The sequence below is a fragment of the Micropterus salmoides genome, unplaced genomic scaffold, assembly GCF_014851395.1.
Source record: "Micropterus salmoides isolate LMB-PRFRI ecotype aquatic unplaced genomic scaffold, ASM1485139v1 Ms_hic_scaffold_6, whole genome shotgun sequence".
NCBI lineage: Eukaryota > Metazoa > Chordata > Actinopteri > Centrarchiformes > Centrarchidae > Micropterus > Micropterus salmoides.
Window position 1 is genome coordinate 4501550 of NW_024044348.1, and position 25101 is coordinate 4526650.

General features: G+C 40.4%; 1 protein-coding gene across 3 annotated transcripts; it reads right to left on the reverse strand.

Moving 5' to 3' along the window:
• Positions 1–1317: 1317 nt before the first annotated feature.
• On the reverse strand, positions 1318–24690 carry nqo1 (NAD(P)H dehydrogenase, quinone 1). Of its 3 annotated transcripts, XM_038701510.1 has the most exons (8): positions 24340–24681; positions 23216–23394; positions 7783–7864; positions 5964–6131; positions 4422–4552; positions 3653–3766; positions 2831–2932; positions 1318–1776 (listed from the first exon to the last, which is right to left on the reverse strand). In XM_038701510.1, the coding sequence occupies exons 3-8, from the start codon at positions 7793–7795 to the stop codon at positions 1456–1458; spliced, it is 849 nt and encodes a 282-aa protein (XP_038557438.1). In that variant the 5' UTR covers positions 7796–7864; positions 23216–23394; positions 24340–24681; the 3' UTR covers positions 1318–1455. The 3 variants fall into 3 exon arrangements, with proteins under 3 accessions (XP_038557438.1, XP_038557436.1, XP_038557439.1); XM_038701508.1 differs by lacking the exon at positions 23216–23394 and having other exon boundaries at positions 24539–24690; XM_038701511.1 differs by lacking the exon at positions 23216–23394.
• Positions 24691–25101: the final 411 nt, after the last annotated feature.

Consider the following 25101-nt stretch of genomic DNA (forward strand, 5'->3'; position numbering starts at 1 on the left):
CCGCACCTCGCGGGACTTTCGGATAATTTATCACCGTTGATGAACCACACCAAGAATATTATATCGTTTTACTTTAAATAGACCCAAGAGGAACCGCGACGTGCATGCAGTTGTCAGCAGCACGGCATGCACGCACGGCATGCACGCAAAACTCTGCACGAGACCGGTGAATGACAGGCGAGAAAGAGAGAGAGAGAGAAAAGGGTCATCAAAAAGCCTCAGTTTAACTGGAAATTTTGTGTAAGTTTAATGAATAGAGACTCACTTTTGTTGCCAGCGGTTTACACATTAATGGCTGTGTGATGTGTTATTTTGAGGGGACAGCAAATTTAGACTGTTATACAAGCTGCACACTCACTACTTTACACTGTAGCAAAGTGTCCTTTCTTCAGCCACATGAAAAGATATAATCCAATATTTACAAAAATGTGAGCGGTGTACTCACTTTTGTGAGATACTTCATATCTTATTGTCAATTTTATATATTTATTATTCTTGACCTGCAGTACTTGCTCTATGATTCTCATATTTTCTATGTTTGTTGTTATGCACCAAAAGCACATTCCTTATAGGTGTAGATCTACTTGGCAATAAAGCGGATTTGGATTTAATGGGAACTTGACAGGGTATAAAAGTTGCACAGAACGTGGTAGGAGGAGGCCCAGTATGTATTCCAGTTTTAAATATTTGTATATATGGTTTCTTTAAATTTAAACAGAGAAGCATCAAATGGTCACGTTGGAGAAGCTGAAACCAGAAACTGTTGCTTATGTATTTTTCATTGCTAAATGCCTGAAAAAAAGATCCTTCGATTATCAGAACTGTTGCTGATTTTGACTAATTGTTTAAATGTCATTTGAGCACTTCTCATGTCAGTTTAATTTACAAAGCCAATAAATTTGCCTCATAGCTCTTTGCAATCTGTAGAAACACTCTCTACCCTTAGACCTTCGGTTCAAATTAAGGAAGGAAGGAAAAACCTTTAGAAGGAAAACTTCAGGACAAGCAACAAAGCAGGAAGAACAATACATGTCATGTGTACAGAATACACAGAACTATAGGAAAGTACTTCTTCTAGTGGTCGAAGTAGTCAGATTCCTGTGTAATACCATGCAAAAATATGACTGAAGTAAAAGTACACAAGTATTATAAGCAAAAATGTACTTGAATATCAAACTTAAAAGTACTTAGGTACCTATAAAAGTATTTAGGTGCTTGAATAAATGTACTTTACACAACTTGCACACACAACTTTAGTCTCAGTTTGGTTTGCAAATGAAAAATATTTAGTTGCATCTAAATCAAAATAAGTTGAAGTCATTGTTATAAATAGTTTTATTTCAGCTTCAGTAAACAAAGTATTAATAAAATCCTGTATTTTGTTATTAAAGTGACCTTGTTACATATATGGATGAGTTTCAAGGTTCATTAGTGAAGAGAAGGTTTCCCGTCTGGTTAGGCACTTTCATCGGACGGGGGAGCTTTGATCTGGTTGTCAGGGGGCAGCGGCTTCCCCAGATGGTGTCCTGTGGTGAGGCCGTAGGGCTGCGACTCTTGCTGCTCCTTCACCTCGGGCCGCAGCGCAAACCCGCCCTGGAAGCTGAGGTCAAAGAGCTCAGTGCGGGCGAAGCTCAAAGGGTTTTCTGCCAACAGTCCTTTCAATCGAGCTCGCCACCCGTCCAGCATTGCGGTTCTCGCCGATGGGGGGGAGTGAGCCGGACTCCAGAATATCTGAGGAGCGAGAACCTGAAATCCACAGAAGTGCAGAGTGCCGTTCTGAAAGAAATACAAATGAACCAGAGAGAGACACGTTAACAACCGTCCACCAACACAGAATCATTATTTCTACAGCGTTTTGCCTTCATTAGATGGTGTACAGATGGCGACAGGCAGTGGTGGACAGTAACTGAGTACATTTACTCAAGTACTGTATTTAAGTACAAATTAGACGTATTTGTACTTTACTTGAGTATTTTATGTTCTTCCTTCTTCTACTTCACCACATCTCAGAGGGAGATATTGTGTTTTTGACTTCACTACATTTATCTGACAGCTTCGGTTACTTTACAAAGTAAGATTTTTGCACACAAAACATATAAAGAGTTTAAATAATATGACGTTTTGTTATAAATTTACAATTTTTCATGTAAAATCATTTTAGCTTCACAAATGTGAAGATTTGCTGCTTTTCCTTTTGATTAATTTAATATATGTTTAAAAATTATTTTGAGGTTTAGACAGAGACACTTTGGGCTCTGGGTAATTGACAACCTTTCTCACTATTTACAGAATGTTTACAATCGATTAATGGAGAAAATAATTAGTGGATCAATCCGTAATGAAAAAAGTAACAGTAAAATCCTGCTTTTACATTATTGCATGAGTAATATATATATGAATAAAGAACAACAGTCACAAGGATGTTTTTCTGCATTGAGTACCTTTCTTTTTAATACTTTAAGTCTTACTTTGTCCTGATTATACTTTTACTACCAGTTAAAAATTAATTGAAAAATTCAGATTCTGACTTTTAAAGCCTCCCACAGACAAACTCCTCCTTACATCGCTGACTTCATACAGCTTCATCCTCCCACCTGTAGTCTTAGGTCATCAGGTCAGAGGCTGTTAGTGTTTTTTTGTATTGTATCGCACTATATTGTGGGCCATGGTGATGAAATAATCAGTGTTATTCCCTTCACCTATCAGTGGTCATAATGTTATGGCTGATCGGTGTATTCTGTGGTCTATCCTTCTTGAAAAGTGCTCTATAAATAAATGATTAATAGTAATGATGGTGTTGTGTTTGCTATGATGCACATATGTCGCTCACCTGCAGAGGCCACAGCGTGACGTTGATGTCTCCGTTGATCCCGTCAGGCTTGAACATCGACTGTGTTGCTCCAGTAGTGAAGGACAACATTGCTTTCTTATCCTTCAAGGAAACACAAAAAGACACCTGTTATCCAACATGATGAGAGGAACCAGTGGAACAAAACTGTTGCACAGCCAGAATGCCGTGATACACAGATGTTGTGTTTTTCTTACTTGCTTCTAAATTCTAAAAGCAGTTTTTACAGGACTATGACATACTTTAAAACAGATGTCAGAAGGTCAGATACACTTTATAATTCAACTTTGACCAAATATGTAGGCTATTTACTGCGGTTTTGCCTTTGTGGAGCGGTTGCCTGCAGGATATCATGTCGTTAAAATGGAGAAAGGAGTTTTAATTAATCTCACATTTCTCACAATTTTACTTTAAGTGCTCCTATTTAGCGTTAATAAACAACATTTAATAACTACCGGTATACATTTAATAAAATAAACAACAGCAGATTCAAGTGTTTATTAATGTCTTTTATAATAATAATAATAATCCTGTGGACACCCATAAATAGAGGCTGCTACTACATTCTAATATGGTAAAAATAGAGGTGCAATAATATAAAGTATTTCTTTACAGGAGAAGATATAAGAAGACATATTTGCAGGGAGATACTCTACAGTAATAAACATGAACACAATACTAATATCAACTTTAATGTGTTATAAACTGTTGATTAAATCTTATATACTGCCTATAAATGCAAAATAAATGCTATTTAATAAATCGTTTTGTGCTGGTTAAAGACATTTATTTAGAGAGACTGACCTTGAATATACCATTATTGTACATGTTTTTCAGGGAGAACGCGAAGCCTTGTGTCAGAACCCGGTCTATCCAGCCCTTCAGGATGGCAGGAACGCTGAACCAGTACACAGGAAACTGCAAGAAGAGACACTTATGTTTATGCTTTTATTGTTTTATTTTATTTTAGTTTCTTTATTTGCCTTCACTTGTACACATCTCATACTCACTTAAATGTGTTTTATGTTTCCAACCCTTATTTATGCATGTGTGTGTTATGAATATTTTATTTTATGGCAGAATGAAAATAACCCGATTGATTGATTTAAATTATCCGAAAAACCACATGAATTTCACATGTAATCCTATAGGTTTAGCCAAGAAAAGCAAATTTGAATCTATCCTCTCTGGAATTAGAAGAAGGCATCCTAAAATCGTATTTATACATGACGTCACATATAGTTGGGTTTGTGGTCTTTGTAATTACGTATTTTCACAGTCTTATATTGACAGTTTTACGACAAGCTGCGACTTTCTTGACTTGCAAAAGTATTTTTAAAGTGACAAACGTCTATGTGTAATTCAGGTCACAATTCAAACAGGATCAAAAAAAAAATCAGCCGTCTCTCGCAGTTGACGACAAAACATATGTTTTCCAAAATTAGGTCCCATGGTGGTCCGACGTAAAGGGAGGGGACTTAGGCTCTCTGAAATGTCTGGATAACAACTGTCCCTCAGCTCTGTAGGAACTGAATGGACTTTGGTGACCAATCTGATGTGAGTGACCTCTGACCTGGAAGATGATTAACTCGGCCTCTTCTACTTTGCGCTGCTCGGCTACGATGTCGTCAGTGAGGCGGCCCTCCTGCCAGGCGCGCATCGTCTCGTCTCCATACTGGAAAAGCTCTGGCTTGTTCAGGTCGCCTGCACACAACACACAGAATCTAAACACAACTCTGGTGATATTCTATATTTATCTATAACTAATCTCATAAAAAGACCAACACTGAATATGTATCTGCTAACAAGTCCTGTGTGTCTCACAGCCTGATGTCTCCTCTTCCTCCTTTGTTGTCCAGAAATTATTAAAAGCACATCAGTGAGCCTCACTGCTGCACTGGCTGATATGGTCCTTCTTAATCTGACTCAATCCCACATACACCGTCCTGCTGCCTCAAAAACTCACCAGAGCATCACATGTAGATTCATTCGCCGCTGAAAATAGTCCCCAACAAATGCATCATTGACTTATGTTTGAGTAACTTTTTCTAAGAACTGCAGTGAGCAGCTGTTTTAGGAAATTACATAAAAATGAAAGCAATAAATATAGTAAGTATTATTGTGGCCGCGCCCTCAAGTGGCCGTACAACAGTTTTAGATAAGATATGATTTGCGCTGTGTTGAATGATGTTGAACTTTGACCTCAGTGTGTGCGCAAGATTGCTAAGCTGGAGGATGTGCATTCTGCGACGCAGCAAAAAAAATAAACGCCCTGGCATGAAAATAATGTTTCATAGTGCCGCGGTGTCGTCATCACCGTGAGTAGAGATGGGAGGTTGGATGGGGGAAATCCTGGACTTTCACTCAGGAGAATCCCGTTCGAGTTCCATGTGAAACGTAAATGTTGAGTTTTAACTTAAATGATGTTATTAACTTCTGTCACATGACTTACACAATCCACACCACAGTGTTTTCCTAACCACGTAGTTTTTATTGCCCAAACCGAACCAAACTGCAACCGTTTCACGTTAGCCACGTGTTTTATGTCATGTGCAAAGGTCACGTGACTTAGGTAACATAGTAAACACTCTGTCACGAGTTTGGATTGGATTAGCTTTACTTCCTGTTTTAGTTTGTAGTTAGTCTGCTCCTAGTGTTTCTTGCCATGTTTCACTTCCTGTGTTTGTTTCAGTTGTTGCCAGTTCATTGTGGATTTTGTTACTGTTGATTTTTTGTGTGTTTCTAGTGTTTCAGTGTTTCTTGTGTGGATTTATCACCTCTTTGAGTTTTGGTTTTTTCGTGCTTTGTGTTTTTTGGGACTGCTCACTCCACACCGCCTGCAAGTTTCACCGTTTGTGCAATAAACCTCACCAACTCACCAGTACCATCTCTGTGTCTGCGTTTGGGTCCAAAACCTGTGCCAACCTGTGCCAACCTGTGTCAACCTGTGTCAACCTGTGTCGTTAAACATGCATAAACAACCTATGTTGTCAAAACTTATTTTGATGTCGTGAAAACTTGAATCTGTCTCTCCAGGTTCTGAAATCCTGACGTATCAATTTTTCTGCTCACTGAATAACACATTTGTTAACAGAGAGGGAGTAAGAGAGCTCACCGATGATGTCGTCCTGTGTGGCGCTGGCTTTGAAGTTCATGGCGTACAGGTCGGACACGACAACCTTGTAGCCCTGCTCTGTCAGCTCCTGCACTGCTATGTCACGCGCCGCCGCATTAAATGAACCCGAACTCTGGTGGGCGAACACGATCAGAACAGTCTTCTGAGCTGTCACACACACACACACACACACAGTACAAGATGTATGTTAAAATAAAGCATTTGTTATTAAGGAAAAACTATTTTACAAGGTACCTTTTAATACTACTTTCTAATAAATCACCCTTTATAAAAGATTTGAAGCTAACGGCCATGCTAACAGCTCTGTAAGGCTGTACTTCTAGATACAGGGATGCTTTGATAATGCTAACGTCAGTATGCTAACAGTGACAATGCTAACATGCTGCTAACATAGCACGCATAGTATTTAGCATGTTTACTATCTTAGTTTGGAGTATTAGCATGATAGCATTTGCTAATTAGCACTAAGCACAAAGTACAGCTGAGGCTGAAATGTCTAGCTTTTCAGGCATTTGATCACAAACCAAAGTATTGAACACACTGAGGTGTTGACCTGTTGATGGCGCTACATGAAAAGGATCATTAAAGTTATTACAATTCATCGTGACCGTAACAAGTATATCTTCATAACCATCCAGTCCATCCAATCATTGTAGATATTTCAGTTTGGACCAGAGTGATGGATCGACCAACATTACACTGCTGCTATAATTAAAAATGAATTACTAATGCTTTATAGATTGGCTATAATCCATCTTATGTTGTAAAAACCTTCTTTTGACAATATAGTAGCAGTATAATAAAAATTGATTGCTTCAACTTTATAATAATTCTACAGATCAGCCAAAAGGTCTGCAGTTATAAATGTTAAGAAGTCCTTAAAAAAGCATAAGGAGCTGAACATTTCTAATAAACAATCAATTCTCCAGAATCAAATGTCATTCACAAAATGTAGTGAAATGTTTTTACAATTCATCATGCAGCAATTGTAAATTTAATATTAGTAAAATAAAAAAGAGAGTATTATATATAATGATGAAAGAATGATAAAAAACAATTCTACTTTGAACCTTGAATTAATGAATAATTTCGCTCCACATGCTGAAGGAGGATAAACACCAGCTTTACAAACAACCTGAAACACCAAGGCTGTTATGATGTAAAGTTTACAACTGATGTAAAAGCATTAATAAATGATAAAACCATTTGTTACAACTTCTTTTGGTTGTGCCATTTTGTGTTTTCATAATATTTTAGAGCCCAGTGAGAAACAACAAGTAGCATTTTTTTTTAAGACAAAAACAAGCCCTGACATCTGCAAATAAGATACCAATCAGCTACACAATGCTAAATGCTGAACTTTGAGTGCCAAAGCAGCAGCAGCAGCAGCAGCAGCAATGATATTATAGTTAATAAATAGTAATTAGTCCTAAATTGTGAAAGAAAAAAATACCCTGATAAAAACCCTGAAATTGAGGTGATTGGCTCCTGATAAAAGTGTGTGTATAGGTTTTAGCTGCGTTTGACATTTAATTTAAACAAAAAACAAATAAACTAGTTATACTTACTTACTTACTTGCTATTTGTTTACTATATTTGTGAAATTAAATGGCTCAAAAAAAAAAACACTTTGGTTTGTATGTCAAAGCAGCAGCTGCAATATTATAGTTTTAGAAAAGTTAATTTGCTACCAACTTCTATAGCAAAATCTGTGCAGACTTTGGTTTGTGTGCAGCAGCAGCAGCAGCAGTATAGAAACAGATTTATAGGTGAAAACAATAAATGAGTGTAGTTTTACCCATGATGTTCATCTGCTGGATCCGTCTGCACTGTAGAACTGGTTCCTGGCTGCACCGCGGGCTCTTATAGACTCGGATTTCCTTGCGTGAGAAACATGGTTAGATCAGATCTAGAAAATGTGTCTCAAAGGCATGCACAACACAACGGAGGAAGTAAAAAAAAAAAAGTTGCAGGACCGGTTTAAGAGTTTTGAGAGGGAGGAGTGTGTGTCAGTATGTGGACTCACTGGTGCAGGTGAATATAAAACTAATTTAATTTAGTCTGGAAAAGAATGTTTTGGTCACTTTCAAGGGATTATCCAACAAGGTCATGTGGTTTCATTAACTCTTTAATCCGACTTAATTTCACCTCGTTAGAAGAGAAGTGGAGGAAGGCGTCAGTTATAGTAAAGCCTGAGCTGTTGGGTCGTGTTTAAGGACACCTGTCACCAGTTTCTCTCCAAACATGCTTTTATGTCTGACTGGGTAGGCGAGAAAACCTTTAACACAGCTTACAGGCGATATGATCATTGTAATGTAATATAATACTGGTAATATCTTGAAGGGAAGTTGAGGAAAACTCTACTTGTGTGTCCAAATATTTAAAAATCAAAGAGCTTTGAGAGTGAGAGTTCATTCCCGAGTTCGGAAACCGCTTTGGACAAAGTCTATTTAGTAGCTGTTCTAGAGCTTTTAATCATTATCTTCCCTTCCTTATTTTCCACTTTTAAGTCAACACAGATGGTCAGAAAAATGGAAAATTGAACATCCAGAATTAGTGCAGTAGCACTCGAGACCGGGCTTAATACCACTTTTTGATAGGGTGACCAGATGTCCCCGTTTTTAACTGTGTGTTAATCATAGACTGTTTAAGGTGTTAACTGACCTGTAATCAGTTTTTTTACGTGGCCAGAAAGACTGGACAGCAGAGCACACAGGTGTCCTGCCGAAAAGTGACTGCCGTCTGCGGGAGCGTGATGATAGCAAAAGTATGTTTTTCTGATACTTTAACGTTTCTTTTAAGGGAAGAATCACAATTGTGGCCTGGCATGAAATTTACGTGATTGTAGGCAATAATAGAAGCCTGTTGTTGCCGATGGAATATGTTTGGTAGGCGTAAATGTCTAATATCCTTGTTTATATTTGGAAAACAGACTGTAGCCTATAATTAACATGACTTACTGCTGAGTTATATATAAAATAAAGACAAGATCTCTTTTGCAATGATCCTTATGACTCTACATTATTTAACTTGATGTGTACCAACCAATCCAGTCCTTTTTACCTGTTGAAATGGCCAATACAACTCTGACTGAAAGGTAGTTTCTGCCTCAAAATGAACTGATTTCATTCAGAAGAGTTACATTTAACAGACTATAAAACTGAAATTGTCCCCCCTTTTTTAATTTCATATATAATAACATTATATTTTTTAATGACTTACTGACTACCAAACCAAAAATGTCCCCGGTTTTCATTTTATTTCAAGACCAGTCAAGACCGTAACTTTGGGATTATCAATGGCTCCACAGGAGCTAGTAAATGGACTTTGTGGTGAGATTGTTTGGCAATTTTTGGCTAATGTAATCATCATTCTCACAAAAAAAAAACACGTTAAATTATTTACCATGTTAAATCTCAGAAAATACGCACGTGTTGCTTTCAATTGATTTCTTTAAAAAAATGTTTTCTGTTTCAGGCTTTCCAACATGTGAGGGTTACAATCTGATTCCATTTAGGTTGCTGACTATGCAGGACTTGTTCTTCTGCATTGAATCAGATGCACCATCAGTGTGGTGTTTTTCAGGTTTGGTTAGAATGTGGCTGGAATGTTACCTGAACTGAACTGTCACCTTTTGATCACCTGGGTGACACTCAGAGTTGAGACCTGCTCATCCTACATACCTGAAACGTTTGACTTGCCGACAGGTCAGAACTTGTGTGCGTCCAAAGACCGGCCAAGTAAGGCAAATAAATTTCTACAGCTAGTGGTGGAAGAAGTACTCAGATCTTAAAGAGGCCATATTATGCTCATTTTAAGGTTCATGGTTATGTTTAGAGGTTGAACCAGAACAGTTCTACATGGTTAAATCATGCTGCAGTACGTCTTTTCACTTTTTCACTAGGAGGAGAAGGCATTCAGGAGTCGGGACAGGGCCGGACAGGTTTAGCAAGTAGGTGTGAGAAGCTAAACGCCTGTACTCAGAGAGACTTAGGTCCCATCCACACTACTCCGTTTTAGTTTACAAACAGAGAATTAAAACGAATACGATCTCCGTCCACACCAGCTATGTTTTGGAGTTGATCTCTGTCTACATTAAAACGACTGAAAGAGCACAGCTAGGACCCGTTCAGGTACGCTGGGCACGCGTGTGCCGGTGTAAACATGAAGCAGATGGTCTCTTCTGTAGTTGCAGAAGATTTGGCGAACAAATAAATAAATACAGACTAAGCATCAGCCCAGTTTTTTTTGTTGTTGCATGCACCAATAACGAGCTGGGACTGTTACTGAATGTAACACGGGAGTGTGGCGGCGGAAAACAGACTGGGAATCATTGCAAAGTAAACGGCGACATGCACAGTACAAGTGTAGGCAGATGAGTGTTATTTGCACGGTACAGAATATTTTAATAAAAATACGATGTCAAAAACCCGGTCAGCAGCATCGTGTTTCTGCTTTGCAAGACCCAATCAGAGAGCAGAGCGTGAGCGGCTGTGTCATCATTTCTAAGGGCCGTATTACAGAAAGTTCCTAACCTATCCTATCCTAACTGCTTGGTAACCATGGTAATACGGGTTAGGATTCCCAAGTTAAGGGTTCCTGAGTCAATGTTCACTTCCTAACTTAAGATAGGAAAAGTGTATTAAAGAAGCATCCTAACTTCATAAGATCCAAAATAAGCTCTCCTAACTTTAGGATAACTGTAGCTGTCCTAACTTTTACTTTTCCACCAGGTAGTGTTTAATAACTTGTTTAATCCACATGGCTGCTCTTTAATTGCTTTTACAAAATCAACAAAATATCAACAGAACTTATTAATTGATGTGTGGGGGATGTAACGCTATATAATGTCTCATTATTATGTAACACGCTTGATGTACCAAAAGTAGCCCATCGTAATGCAAGTCTTTGATAGGAGATTGTTAAATTCAAGAAATACGATTAAAAGCTGTTTAGCTCGCGAGATGAGAAAAGTGGCATGGGTTGGTAGGTAACAGACATAAAAGTTGATAACCGATGTTGGTTTGAGTATTTAGGATTTCCAAACCTGAGATAAAATAGATAAGATAGGATTCCTAAAGTTAGTTAGGATTTGCTTCTGTAATACCAAATTGGGAAAAATCCTATCTTAGACTCTTCCTGTCTTAACATAAGATAGGAACTTTCTGTAATACGGCCCCAGTTCTCTGCAAATGACGCCACTTCTGGAGGGAGAGGGTGAAATGGTGGGAATGGTGGGTCAGGGCTGAATCCCCCATCTCTATCTCAGAGAGGGATGTCAACAGACTATTCAGGAGGCAGAAACCAGCTGGGCCGGACTCTGTCTCCCCACGCACTGTGCTGATCAGCTGTCTCCGGTGTTCACAGACATTTTTAACACCTCACTGGAGACATGCCATGTGCCGGCCCGCTTCAAAGCCTTCACCATCATCCCTATCCCCAAAAAACAAGAACCACAGGCCCGTCGCCCTGACCTCTGTGGTCTTTTGAGTTCCTTGTGTTGTCCCACCTCAAATCCATCACAGACCCACTCCTGGACCCCCTGCAGTTCGCCCACAGAGCCAACAGGTTTGTAGGCGATGCAGTAAACATGGTCCTTCACTACATCCTCCAGCACCTGGACTCACCAGGAACCTACGCCAGGATCCTGTTTGTGGATTTCAGCTCTGCTTTCAACACCATCATCCCGGCCCTGCTGCAGGACAAGTTGAGCAGTTGAGTTGAGCGTGCCTGACTCCACCTGCAGGTGGATCACTGACTTCCTGACTGACAGGAAGCAGCACGTGAAGCTGGGAAAACATCTCTCTGATTCCAGGACCATCAGCACCGGATCCCCTCAAGACTGCGTCCCCCCCCCCCCCCCACCTTCTCTTCTCCCTTTATAACAACAGCTGCACCTCCAGTCACCAGTCTGTCAAGCTCCTGAAGTTTGCCGACGACACCACGCCTCCAGGACTCTGAGGCGAGCAGGAAAGATTGCAGCTGACCCCTCCCACAAACTGTTTCAGACTCTCCCCTCTGGCAGGAGGCTGCGGTCCATCAGGACCAAAACCTCTCGCCACAAAAACAGTTTCTTCCTGTCTGCAGCCTCATTAACAAGCCCCTGGTCCCCCACTGACACTCCCCCCTTTTCAAATAATGCCCATGTCTCTGAACATGTAAATACTATTTCATTTCATATCATGCACCAACCTGGCACATTGAACATACAGTATTTGTTGTTAATAGTAGTTCTATATTTTTATATTGTCGATTTATATATGTATGTCCACAATATTCTCTTCCACTGCAATACGTCTGCACAACTGGACTAATGTACATTTAAATATCTGCCACATTGTTCTTCTCTGCAAATAGTTGTATTATATTTCTCTATTCTTTTATTATTCTTATATAACTTGCATTAAATTTTTCCTTATTAATATATTTCTACATTTATTTATGTCAACTTGTGTTTGTCTACGTGTAGCACCTCAACACCAAAGCAAATTCCTCGTATGTGTAAAACACTACTTGGCAATAAAGCTCCTTCTGATTCTGATTCTTTGTGTGCTGACTCTCTGTTTTAGAGTGAAGCATCTCACTTCTATTCATCTTTTTTGGGAGTTGCACATAACGCGGTGCTTATGGAATCATATCACCAGTTTAGTCAAACAAAACTCCTTAAATCAAACAATAAATGAGAATTTGAGAGAGAATAAAACTAACTGAAGAAAAAACTTTTATCTTAATTTACTTAATTAAGTAAATCATATAGCTTGCAAAAAAACTGTTGGTCTTTTTGCTTTTTTGATAATCAGTCATTTTGTTTACAGCTCCCTCTGCTGCTTTCTCTCTGATCAGTCTTTTGCTCACACCGTCAGCTTTGCGCTCACGCTGCCAGCTCTCTCTTTAGGTGTACTTGTGAACATTGTGATGCGTGTTACAAAGTGACACAGAAAGGTTACGGGGGAAAAATGGGCTGGATACAGTCAAGCTGTTTCAGGCAGTTCAGAGCAGTGTTTTCTGTGGGAGATGGGGACTTTTTCACAACATATTACATGCACAAAAAAGATATTTAACAAAAGGAGAGAGAGAAAAAAAAGCTTAATATGACCGTTTTACGTACCACTACACTAATGCAAGAATATTCAAAATCCTACTTAAAGTGATTTATTTTTATATATAACATTAGTTTAACTAGTTTATATACAGTTAGCTAGTTTAGTCCAATGGCCCCCAACCTAATGGGAAAGGAAAGAAAAGAAGGTTCTGATACACAAAAACAACAACTTTGGTTGTGAAATATTGGACACATTTATCTCGTTGTGCCTTAAACAATTATTTAAATGAAACCATCTGAGGAGATAAAATAAGTCACTGTTTAGAGGACCTGCTAATAAAGACATATGACATATGACAAGGAGAGCACTGCTTTTTTTTTTAAGAGGTCACAAGCCAAAAAGATTGTGAGCCACAGACATAATAGGCTCACATGGGATACAAAAAGGGATTTATTTCCTTATCTTATTAGATGTTTTTTTGTAAAATGTTGATTTGTAAAGTAACTACAAGAGAAAAATGTACACATATTTCCCTCTGAAATATAATAGAGTAGAAATGGAAAGTAACAGAAAAATAATTTTGATTTGACATCTGCACAGGTGATAAAAATAGGTGTTCTCAGGACTTGACTTATGTGCAGACTGAACTGCGTCCATGAGACTGCGGCTGAATATATGCCTCCTTCCTGCCTGTTTCCAGTTCATGCACAGTGGTTGTGACAGTTTTGTTTTTTCGTGTGCCCTGCAGGCCCAGCTGGTAATCCAGACCTGCAGCGGCCCGAGAGACACACCGGAGGGATTAAGACAATTTATCCCCCAGTACACAGCATAAAGTCTGATCCTGTCGTGTTACTGGGTCTCATTATTTCCCTGCAGCATCGTTAGCTTTTATTCAAAATGAAAACTGTGCCGGCGTCACAGTGAGTGTGTTTCTCAGGATCTCTGTCACCTGTCGCAGGAAAAGTACCTGCTGTAGCACAGTGTTCTGGTTCACTGCACTGTAAAGTAAAACCAGACACTAAATAACTGTAGAAACCTCCTGGTGCTCTTAATAAAATCATGCAAAGCATTTTGTTTTTTATCAAAAAGAGACACTAAATCAAAAACAGATTCTCAAGCTGTTTCAACAGCAGGTTCAGTGTGTAAGTTTTAGTGGCATCTATTGGTGAAGGTTACATAATGAAGCGAGGCCAATTCGGGAGTCCCTTAAACCTGCATTCTATCGAACAGCCAGCAGGGGGCGACTCCTCTGGTTGCAAAAAGAAATCCTGTTCCATTAGAAATAATCTCAGCTGATTTATTCCCTCAGTAAACACTTTCCTACTGAGTTTATGTTCTCAGTCGCTAGTTTCAAGTCTTCTTCAACACAGCATGATGTTCATTTTGTGAATTCTGGTCCCATTTAGAGGAACATAGACCAGAAAGCGGAGTATGCTTCAGGGCGGGATTATGTGTGATTGACAAGTCGTTACCATGGCGACCTGTCAATCAGGCTCGAGTGACTCGTACCCACGACGCTGTGTAAATTTAACCAGCACCGTTGAAAAAGCTTATTAGGAGTCGGCTGTTCACTTTCTCTGTTGTTCGCTAGACAAAATTGTCAGCCCTGTTAAAATGGTGACAGTTAATGTGAATTACAGATGCACCCGGCTAAGCAAGTCAGCTACATTTACATTTAGCTGACGCTTTTATCCAAAGCGACTTACAATTGCTATACATGTCAGAGGTCGCACGCCTCTGGAGCAACGAGGGGTTAAGTGTCTTGCTCAGGGACACATTGGTGGATGTGTCACACTGGGGAGTTGAACCCAGGTCTCTCACACCAAAGGCATGTATCTTATCCACTGTGTACAGGGTCGCGGGGGGGCTGGAGCCAATCCCAGCTGACATCGGGCGAAAGGCGGGGTACACCCTGGACAGGTCGCCAGTCCATCGCAGGGCCACACATAGACAGACAACCACTCACATCTAAGGACAATTTAGGGTCACCTAACACGGGGAGAACATGCAAACTCCACACAGAAAGGCCGTGGCAACCGGGGTTTGAACCCACGACAGTGCTAACCACTGTACCACCGCCCATTGTTTGTCATTGTTGTCATTATTTTTTCTATAATAATATTGTATAATGGCGGCACGGTGGTGCGGTGGTTAGCACTGTTGCCTCATAGCAAGAAGGTCGTGGGTTCAAACCCCGGTTGCCACGGCCTTTCTGTGTGGAGTTTGCATGTTCTCCCCGTGTCTGCGTGGGTTCTCTCCCGGTGCTCCAGCTTCCTCCCACCGTATCAAAGACATGCAGGCTAGGGTGATTGGTTACCTTAAACCAGGGGTATTCAATTAGATTTCATAGAGATCCAGTTAGAGAAAATTTCCTGAAGCAAAGGTCCGGAACATCAAAACGACAAACTTGCGTTATCATTCAGTACTATAACCTATAGTTGTATCAACACATGTTTTTAGTCAACAACGGACTGTCAAATCAAATAATATTTCAGTCAGTTTTCACATCAAACTGGAGGGATAATAAATAATAACTATTCAAATAATAAATTCTAAATTTAAGTAAACTAAAGTGCCTAATTTTTAGAAAAAATGTAATAAAAAGTGTAGCTTGAAGTGATGAAGTGCAGTCTTAACCAATTTTATAATAAACACACAAATGAACAGCTGTAATGCCTCCTCTACTCTTTCATTTCCTCTAACAGAGCTACCACTTTCCTACTTTCTGTTGTTCAGTGAGAAACGTGAGCTCCAGCTAGCATATTGGAGATCTATGAGATATTCTGGTTTTGAACTGCCCGTGGGAGGAATGTACATGTAAAAATCTGTACATTCTTGATTAAAAGTCATGTGAAATCTCTTTTATCTTTCGTCTCCTCAATTCGGGTGTGTTTCCAAAACGTCTCTGGTGAATCTCGCGGACTCGACTCGCAATCATCAGTATGCACAGATTTGATTGGCTGAGCAGCGTCACATGAGACGATTGGCGCACATGCGATTGGTCTGTGAGTTTCCTGGTCCTCTAAACCAGTACAGTAAATGCTAGAAATGCTGCGCGGGTTAAAATAGAAATGCTCCGTCACGAGGTAGTAAGTCTCAATAATAAATCGACTGTAGGTCGGCGGTCCGGAGAGGACGGCGGCTGGGTCCGGATCCGGACCGCGGTCCGCCTATTAGTGACCTCTGCCCTAAACTGTCCTTAGGTGTGACCGTGAGTGGTTGTTTGTCTATGTGTCCCTGCGAAGGACTGGCGACCTGGACTGCAGCCTCCTGAGGGGAGTGTCTGAAATAGTTTGGGTCCGGGAAAGGGAGGGGTCAGCCACAATCTTTCCTGCTCTCCTCAGAGTTGTACAGGTCCTGGTGGGATGGTGCAAATAATACGCTGCCTAAGTATTGCCTTTGTCTTTGGCAGTGGCAGCAGCGTACCAGATGGTGATGAAGGAGGAGACTCGATGATGGGGGTGTAGAAGTGCAGCATCATTGTCTTTGGCAGGTTGAACTTCTTCAACTCCTGCAGGATGGAAATACCCTATGCTTTAGGGTTCTTGAAGAGGCCCTGGGTGATGATGGTGTCCAGGAAGCCGAAGGACTCCACAGTGTCGACTGTGGAACCGGTGCTCATGGTCCAGGTGTCAGAGGCATGTGTTCCCAGCTTTACATGCAGCCTCCTGTCATATAGAAAGTCTGTGGAGTCAGGTGCACTCAGCTTGTTCTGCTGCAAAGCCAGGAGGATGGTGTGAAAGGTAGAGCTGAAATCCACATATATAACTCACAAATGTTCAGTGGTGTAAAAAGTATCCAGATCCTAATGCCGCACTGTGAGGCTGGGGCACATCACATCCAGCACCCGCACTGGTGCCCTCCAGGGGTGTGTTGCTGAGCTGCAGATCCATTTCTACACAACCATCATTCAGTCTGTTTTCTGCACGTCCTTCACTGTCTGGTTTGTATTGGCCACCAAACAGGACAGGAGCAGACTACAGCGAACAGTCAGGACTACAGGAAAGATAACTGGTGCCAACTTTCCCTCTATTCAGGACTTATACATGTCCAGAGTCAGGAAACAGGCAGGAAACATCACTGCAGATCCATCACATCCCGGATACAACCTGTTCCAGCTTCTCCCCTCTGGGAGGCGCTACAGAGCTCTGTATGCCAAAACAAGCAGACAGAGGAACACTTTCTCTCCACATACCGTCACTCTGATGAACAGGAAACATCTGACGCACAGTGGCAGGAACAATCACTGTGCAATAACCTGTGATTATGACATCTACATCTGTACAACATGTAAATCAAAACATGTACTCATGTACACAACTTCTGCACAAACATATTTCTTCCAACATCCTTTGCACTCTGCTAAATTACACTATGGTCTTGCTCTCTACAAATGTTGTTGTTTTTGTTTATGGTGTGTGTGTGTGTGTGTTTATACGCTGTTGCCTGTGTCTGTTTAATGCTTTTTTTTTTGCAGAGCTGTCACGTGTCCTTCAGTCTCCTCTCCCTGCACAGAGGAGAGTTGTTGTGTATTGTAATGGCAGTAGAAATACCGACACTGCACTTCACTCTGCTGCTGCAGCTGAGCTGTTTGGTCCAGCAGTAGTTTTGAATAGATGTAGAGAAAAGATTATTATCATAAAACCTCATCTAAGTATGTGAGTGCCTGAAATAGAAGCTTGTGTTCCACCCTACAGCAGTCTGTTTACCCTAACGCCCACCTTATCTGCTGATATTTCCGTCATGTGATTCAGTAAAAGGCTGGCTAACGCTTTAAAATCAGCGCCTTCTTTTTTTTTTTTGCTTTCTCTAACTTTTTCAGCAATGCCTTTCCCTTTATTCCCCTGCAGCAAAGTCGCAGTCATCAGCCTAAGGATCGGTACGTGATGTCACCGTCGGAAGCGCTTCCACCGGCTGCATCAGGCCTACAGGTCCGTGTGTGACGTCACTCACTGATCCTTCAGAAATGCTTGAAAAAACGTAGCGTGTGCGGAAGCTAGCGCGCTACTCGGTCAATTATTTGATTCAGAAAATAGCGACGCTACCACAAAGCTACTGAGAAATGTAGTTAAACTAGTAAAGGCGCTACTTGTACCGACGCTCCTGCCCAAATGATGAATGAAATGTCATCACGCCCCTAATCTGAGCCCACCACTTTTCAAGACAAAGTGACGCTCTTGACTGACTTTGCACCAGCTCCTCTCTAGGCATACTTATTCCCTCCACCAGTTAGTGAACACTTTTGCAAGGCATTGTATGCATCCTACATTCTCATTAGGGGCCGAGCAACCCTAAAGATCCTGATCCTAGAATCTCCCCTGTAACAAAGGAACACGATGTATGAGATGAACTCGTGAGGTCTGTGATATTCTGATTGAATTGGTGCCATTTGTAGTAAACAAATGTGGGTACTTTGTAGAAAAGTTTGAGAAGTCTAGCTTAAATATTTAGCAATGTATAGTTGCTGCAGTTAAATGTGTTAGAACCATACCGGTCTCCCCCTAGACCATCACTGTCCATGTGCTCCAGCCATAACAACGGGCTATTTAGCCTGGAATGTTCAAAATAGTCATTATCAAACAAATTGCAGGTAATACAATAGATATATAGGTAATATAACAGAAAAATACCTCAGTCAGATGTGAGTGTAAGCTCGGCTTCAGACAGCCATTCAAATGTTTGCAAAAGAAGCGTCCACATGTGAGGAGCTGGAGTGACAACGCGCTGGATCCCCTACAGAGGAATGAGCTGCTGGAATGCGCGAGTAGCCTAATGTTTTCCGAGCTGCAGTTTAAAAACTGATTTACTGCCCGTCTGCGGTTGAGAAACGTAGTAAATAGTTGTATGTCACTCTAACACTGGTCAGGGGGAAAAGGTCTGGCAAGAGAGGGACTCACTGGGAAGCACAAACTGAACATTTCTGTTATTTGCTGACATCAGATTTTGAGAGGAGGAGGAGGAGGAGGAGGGGTGAGCAACCGCAGTGAAGTTAGTTTAAATTTGGATATTGGCCAGACATTGACTCAGGATCCAGAGGCGTCTTCTTACTCAGTTTCACCCAGTGTTGGCAGTGTAACTCCGAGGACTCACTCTTAACCACCGGGGGTTGGTTTAGGGACCATCATTAAATTATGTGTTATGTGTTGTGGAAAAATCATAATTTTTTTCAATACCTTCAAACCAATGCCGAATTGTAGGACTATATTAGGCAAATTAGACTCACCCCTTCATAATAAATTTGAGTCATTTTTCTGTTTTCTATTAATAGTTATTAATATTTTATGGAAATGCTCCCCCCCCCCAATACCTTCCATGTTATGCGGGTGCAGAGCTAGACTCCCAGCACACTGGGTTCGGAGCTTCATCGTGTGGCCACCTGCTAAAAAGTCATATTAACCAAGTTTACATGACCCCAGACTCTCTCTGAAAGTCCACAGAGTCTGTCTGCTTCTCTGCTGACAGAGCTGATTGCAGCCTTTCTGCTAAATGTTTGTGCTCACACCAGAAGCGTCCCAGCGTGAAGCAGCACAGAGCGCATGAACCGAGCAGGAAGTCAGATACAGAAACGGCAGCGAATTCAGTCAATTTTCTAAATAAAATACCTGTTACAGACTTCTGATCGTTTATCAACAATAAACACAGCTAAATCAGACAAAAAAGAAACAGTTTAACTATGTAGCCTTCTTAATCATAGTAGAGGCACAAAAAGCAAGCACTAAATCACCAAATCACCAAAATCTAAACATGTCGGCAAAATCCGGCAGGCAAAACGCTCTTATTCTGAAATGCTCCCTGTGGTAGTTGCTTGATGCACCCGTCAAGACGAGATGTGACGATGCCCAATATATCACAAAAACAAGACGAGAAGATATTTAAACACCAGTTTTGAAGAAAAATTCAGTGCTGAAATATATGAGCGATGAGGATCTGTGGTCCTCCCCCAGAAAATAAATACTTAATTTCCTACATTCTGGAGACATTTCTGCACCAACTTATGGTGAAAATGTATTGATTTATATGAAGTGAAACACAAAATTCAGGGAGCAGGTGAAAATTCAAAATATAAAAAATATTATGTAATGTAATGCAGTAATCAGCAGCTTGTCTTTTACAGTGTTACAGTGGACATATAATTACAATACATTTAGTGTTTTCTTATTGTGGAATTAAACCTTTCTCAAGGTTTGTTATTTAACATTGTTGCAAGTTATTTTGGGGACATATAAATGGGGACATGTCCCCAGCGTCCCCAGTGTAAAAGACACCCATGCATTTGCACAGTGTTGTACTACATTTCGCCATTGGTTTGACGTCCCTGAATCACATGACACAGAAGCTATTGAAAAAAATGGGGATTTTTCCATAACACTATTATAACAATAACAACCCCCGGTGGCTAACAGCGAGCCCTCGGCGGTGAGCTAATCGCCCTTAACACTGCCAGCACTGGGTGAAACTGAGGAAGAACACGCCACTGGATCCTGAGTGAATGTGAGAGCGGTGAGAGACCACCAGTTTACCTGATTGCCGTTTCAGAAAGTCGCTCTGACTAAGTTTTTTCTCTTCTTGTGCCAAGAAGGATAGTACCTCTCAGGGCCGTGCAGAGACCTGTGGAAGTGCAGGTGCTCGAAAAGGACACATGGACCAAGGATTTAAATAGGACTCTTCTCATACTACTGACATAGAAATATATCGTTATGTATTCCTTGTTGAAACGCATATACAGATGCTTCTGTGTCGATACATCAGCAAATGCTGGGACGCAAAAAGAAACAGGGAATACTCAACTCCAGCTTTAAAACACTGTGGGATGACATAACTTACAGGGAACAGTTGCTGCTGCTGCTGCTATTGTGTTGTTGCTGATACTACTGGAGGTGATCTGTAACTACAGATATTAAAACAACTATAGGATATATATTAGCTGATTAAACAATTCTGTGACCATAATTGCAGCTCTTGGTGTGCAGCTCTGTGAGCGTCTCCTTAGCAGTCAGCCTTGGCAGATGCTGCAGTATTACAGCAGGTCAGTCACTGTGAGCCAGTCCCACACACTCAACAATCTTTACATCTTTTCATGGTCACATAATTGTTAAATCAGCTAATATATATCCTATGTTTGTTTTCAACAATTCATACATTTTTCTCAAATCTTATAGGGCCATTTCTTCTTCACTCTTTCCTTTGATGTCAGGAATATTATTTTTTTTTTACATTGGTACTGACATTTTTACATGTTCTTCCAGTTATTGAGTTTTTATTGTAGTTGAGCTGTTATAAACACTACTGTTTATTTATTTATTTGGATAAGGGCTGAAGTAGGCTATAAGTCGGAGGAATAGGCTTAGAATTTTACCAATGTTGTTATACTTATTTTTTATTTCAAGGCACAATGCTTTTATTAAGTCACTGTAATAATCCTAGTTCAAGTGCAAAGATTTTGGTCAAATTACAAATTACGCCCGTGAAACTTTTCTCCCCCAAACCGAACAAAGTGAACAGAGCACCTTTGTTTATAGTGTAGAAGTAATATCAGCTGTCAGCTCGTCACGGATGAGGTCATCAGGTGAAAAGTCATCAATTGGGTCATTTTATTTACTGCGAAATTATTATGAATTGATTTTACTGAAAGTTTGATCAGGCAGGCCTTCACAAAAGGGCCTTTACAACTTTTAAAATAAATAAAATGAAGGAAATTTTGCGTTTGAAAAAAGCAAAAGCAAAGGGCAAAAGGGCAGCTATTGCACCCCCCTCTGCACCTGCCTGGTACCTCTTCATCAGTGGGGGGTTGGCCATCTGGCAAATTCTGGCAAATTCCAGAAGGGCCAGACCATTTGTTTGGGGTAGACCGGTCAGATTTTTAAATATATATGTAAATAAATTGTTTTTACAGGCCCCGGCGCATCGGACAGTCAAAATCAAACACGTCATGAAAGAGAGTGCAACACAAGCTAATTGGAAGTAAAGCTTAGCTGCTATTGTCAGAACAGAAAAGAGCAAGATAATGTCTATGAATCCTCACTGGTCTCACGATTTGATTCAATATCCGTATGCATCTCGATGCATCACCTCAAGGGTGGGAATTTTTAGGCATCCTCATTACGATTATGAGGCTACGATGTGATTGTAAAACGAATAGGACAAAGATGTATTTTTCTCACTGTGTGACTACTAAGTATTTGTAACAATCCAAACAAGTAGGTAGTAATGAAAAGCAGCTATTTAATGATACATTGCATAGCATTATCACATTATTACAGCGTTATTACTGACCTCTGCTGCTGCTATTTTTATTTCTGATGCTGCTGTTATTAGTAGAGCTGCTAGATGCTAAAACCAGTTATTTTCCACACCCCTATTGGGTGTTTCAGACAAAACAAAGACAATCAGAAAGGGGTCTTAAGACCGGTCTCGAGACCAAGAACGGTCTCAAGTACTACAACACTACCTGACACAGATGCTGCCAGTTTCTTCTCTTTGTGGCTCCAATGAGCTATTATTAAAACTTAGGAGGAACCTGTGCATGTGTCTCACACACACATACACACACGTACACAACTATTACTGCTGCACTATTTATAGTTTTGCCATGTATGTATTCTGTTGCCTTTCATGCTGTTGTCATTACTTGTTTGTATTCAGTCAGAAAACATTTTGTTTACATCCTATACTGTGATCATGTTGCTGGAATCAGTACATATAATATACTTTGTGTTTGTAATTAAATCTACAGTGTAGTTTTTACTGTATGTGTAAATTTGTTATAAAAATGCTCTTTATTGTTTACCAGTCACATACATTAAATGTTAATCTGTTACATATGGTACTGCTTTCATGACATTAACTCATTTGACTTACATTTGAGTAACAACATACAAGCTTATATTATTTCTCACTACAAATGTAAGTAGTGAATGTGTGTGTTTGTGGGTGGGCATGCTTGGACGTGGTAATGTGGACACAGTCACTGTAAAACTATCCACATCCCACAAGCAGGTCCTTTTAGCATGCTCTCTAATTTATAAACAACATTTCTCACCACACAGGTATCTTAATTGGAATAACAGAGATATTTATGTAGGAACAAATTGCTTTTTTCTTTTTAGATTTTGTACACAATCAGATTTTACTGGTGAACCAGCTGTTCTCTCCATTTGTTATATGCAGCAGTTCCCCTCCTCTGTTTACCTATTGTTTTCTGTTGTTTCCCCATCCTATTGTCCCCGTTATCCCTGTGAGTCTGTCTGTCTGCAGGTGGGCGTGGTCTTCCTGGCTCCACTCTCACACACCTGCACCTCTTTTCGCAATCAGCCACCAGTTATCTACCCCGTTCCAGCATGCCAGTATTCGCCAGATCGTTTAAGTATCTTCCTTGGTACACAGAAAATTAATTATAACAGCAAAATTCCACATTCAGAAATGTAAAACCAGCAGTAAACTTTCTACTTCTACATTGGATCAATTTAATTTCTAAATCCAACAACAAACAGGCTGGAAAAACTGTCAACATGTGCCTCCTCTTTTAACATCTTTACATAATATAGAACACCCCTGGCAAGGTTTTTATTTGTATAATGGTCTGCATACTTCTCTATGTACTATGTACACTTTAGTCCTGTATTTGCAATATAAGTTTAAGGAAGAAGTAAAAAGACACCAAAGTCTGTGACTCAAATGGTTCCCTCAGGGTTTTCTAACACGTGGTTGGTTAGGTTTAGGGAAAGACTGTGGTTTCGTGGAGAAGAAACCACAAGTCAGCATAACAAGAATGTGATTTAAAAATAAACAGAAAACACATATGCTAAACTAGAATCGAAGCTGAACAAGGAGAAAAGAAGAGAAGTGAGTAACAGTAGACGTGCGTTGAGTAATAACTACAAATGCGTTGAGCTGTTTCCTCTTTTTTTATCTTACACTTCTCCATACTGAAATATCAAATGAAAATGCTCCGTATTTGTATAGCGCCTTTCTAGTCTTTGTAACCACTCAAAGTGCTTTTACACTACATCACAATACATTCACTCACATTCATACACTGAGCCTAAGCGCTCAAACAAAAACTAATATTCACACAGGAATGTGGAACAGCCACCAGGGGAACTTCAGGGTTCATCTTTCCCAAGGGCACTTTGACATACAGCCTGGAGGAGCCGGGGATTAACGGGCAACTCGCTCTGCCTCCTGAGCCACAGCCACCCCAATCTGAACACAGTTCACAGTTCTGAGCCTCAGATCCACAGTTATGATAGATCTACTACACAGACACATGTTATTTTACTACACCAGGTAAAACCCTTGGAAAGGATACTGACCACAGCAGGATAAAACAGTTGCTTTGTTGAAGGTCGCAACACGTTTATGCATCAAGAGAAAGTTTCCTTTATCAGGTTAAAATTAAATCATCCTGAGATTTCAAACTTTAGTCACGTTTGTCCAGTGGTGAACAGGTCTGCAGCCCTAAATGGCAGGTTCAGGTCCAAAGATGTACAAACAAAAAGCGAGCACACTTACAGAGCGTCCAAACAAATCCAAAAAGAAGAGGTAATGTCCGAACAGAAAATCCAAATGTTGTGACAAAGATAACAAGTCCATGAAGAAACTCTATATCCAAATGTAGGCTTAAACAACGGCAAGAGCGATCCAGGCGAGGTTGCAGGCAGGAACAACTAACACACTTGACAGGGGAGACAAAGTCCAAACCAAGCCAGAGTGGGCGGAGGGACGTCATGAGGAGGGCCAGAAAACAGGACTGAAACGCAAACAAGGTCCAGAACCATGAACACCAAAACAAAAGTCTCAAAAAGGGCAGAACAGGGGGCAGGGCACAGAATTCACCTCTTCTTATTTTTGGGGTCTAGCACTTTAAATGTTGATATACATCCACAACAGAAGCGCTTGTTGCTCTCCTGATTGTAGCCCGTCACCGTCCCCCTAAAACATGGATACAGAGATCAGGTGGAACAAAGTGGCTCCAAAGTAGGAATTTTGATGTAAGCAGAAACATTTGCTTAGTTCCTCCTTAATGAAAGGGATGCTGACAAATATTTCACCTTATTTGAGCGGGTGACTTCTAC

Bases quoted from the DNA above. Each gene is read 5' to 3' on its own strand.
- nqo1 (XM_038701508.1), bottom strand. From the start codon at position 24,619: ATGGACTTGTTATCTTTGTCACAACATTTGGATTTTCTGTTCGGACAT. The intron at 4,553-5,963 runs GTGAGCTCTCTT...TGTTGTGTGCAG, and splicing joins CACACAGGACGACATCATCG to GCGACCTGAACAAGCCAGAG. The intron at 1,777-2,830 runs GTGAGCGACATA...TATTTCTTTCAG, and splicing joins TCACGCTGTGGCCTCTGCAG to AACGGCACTCTGCACTTCTG.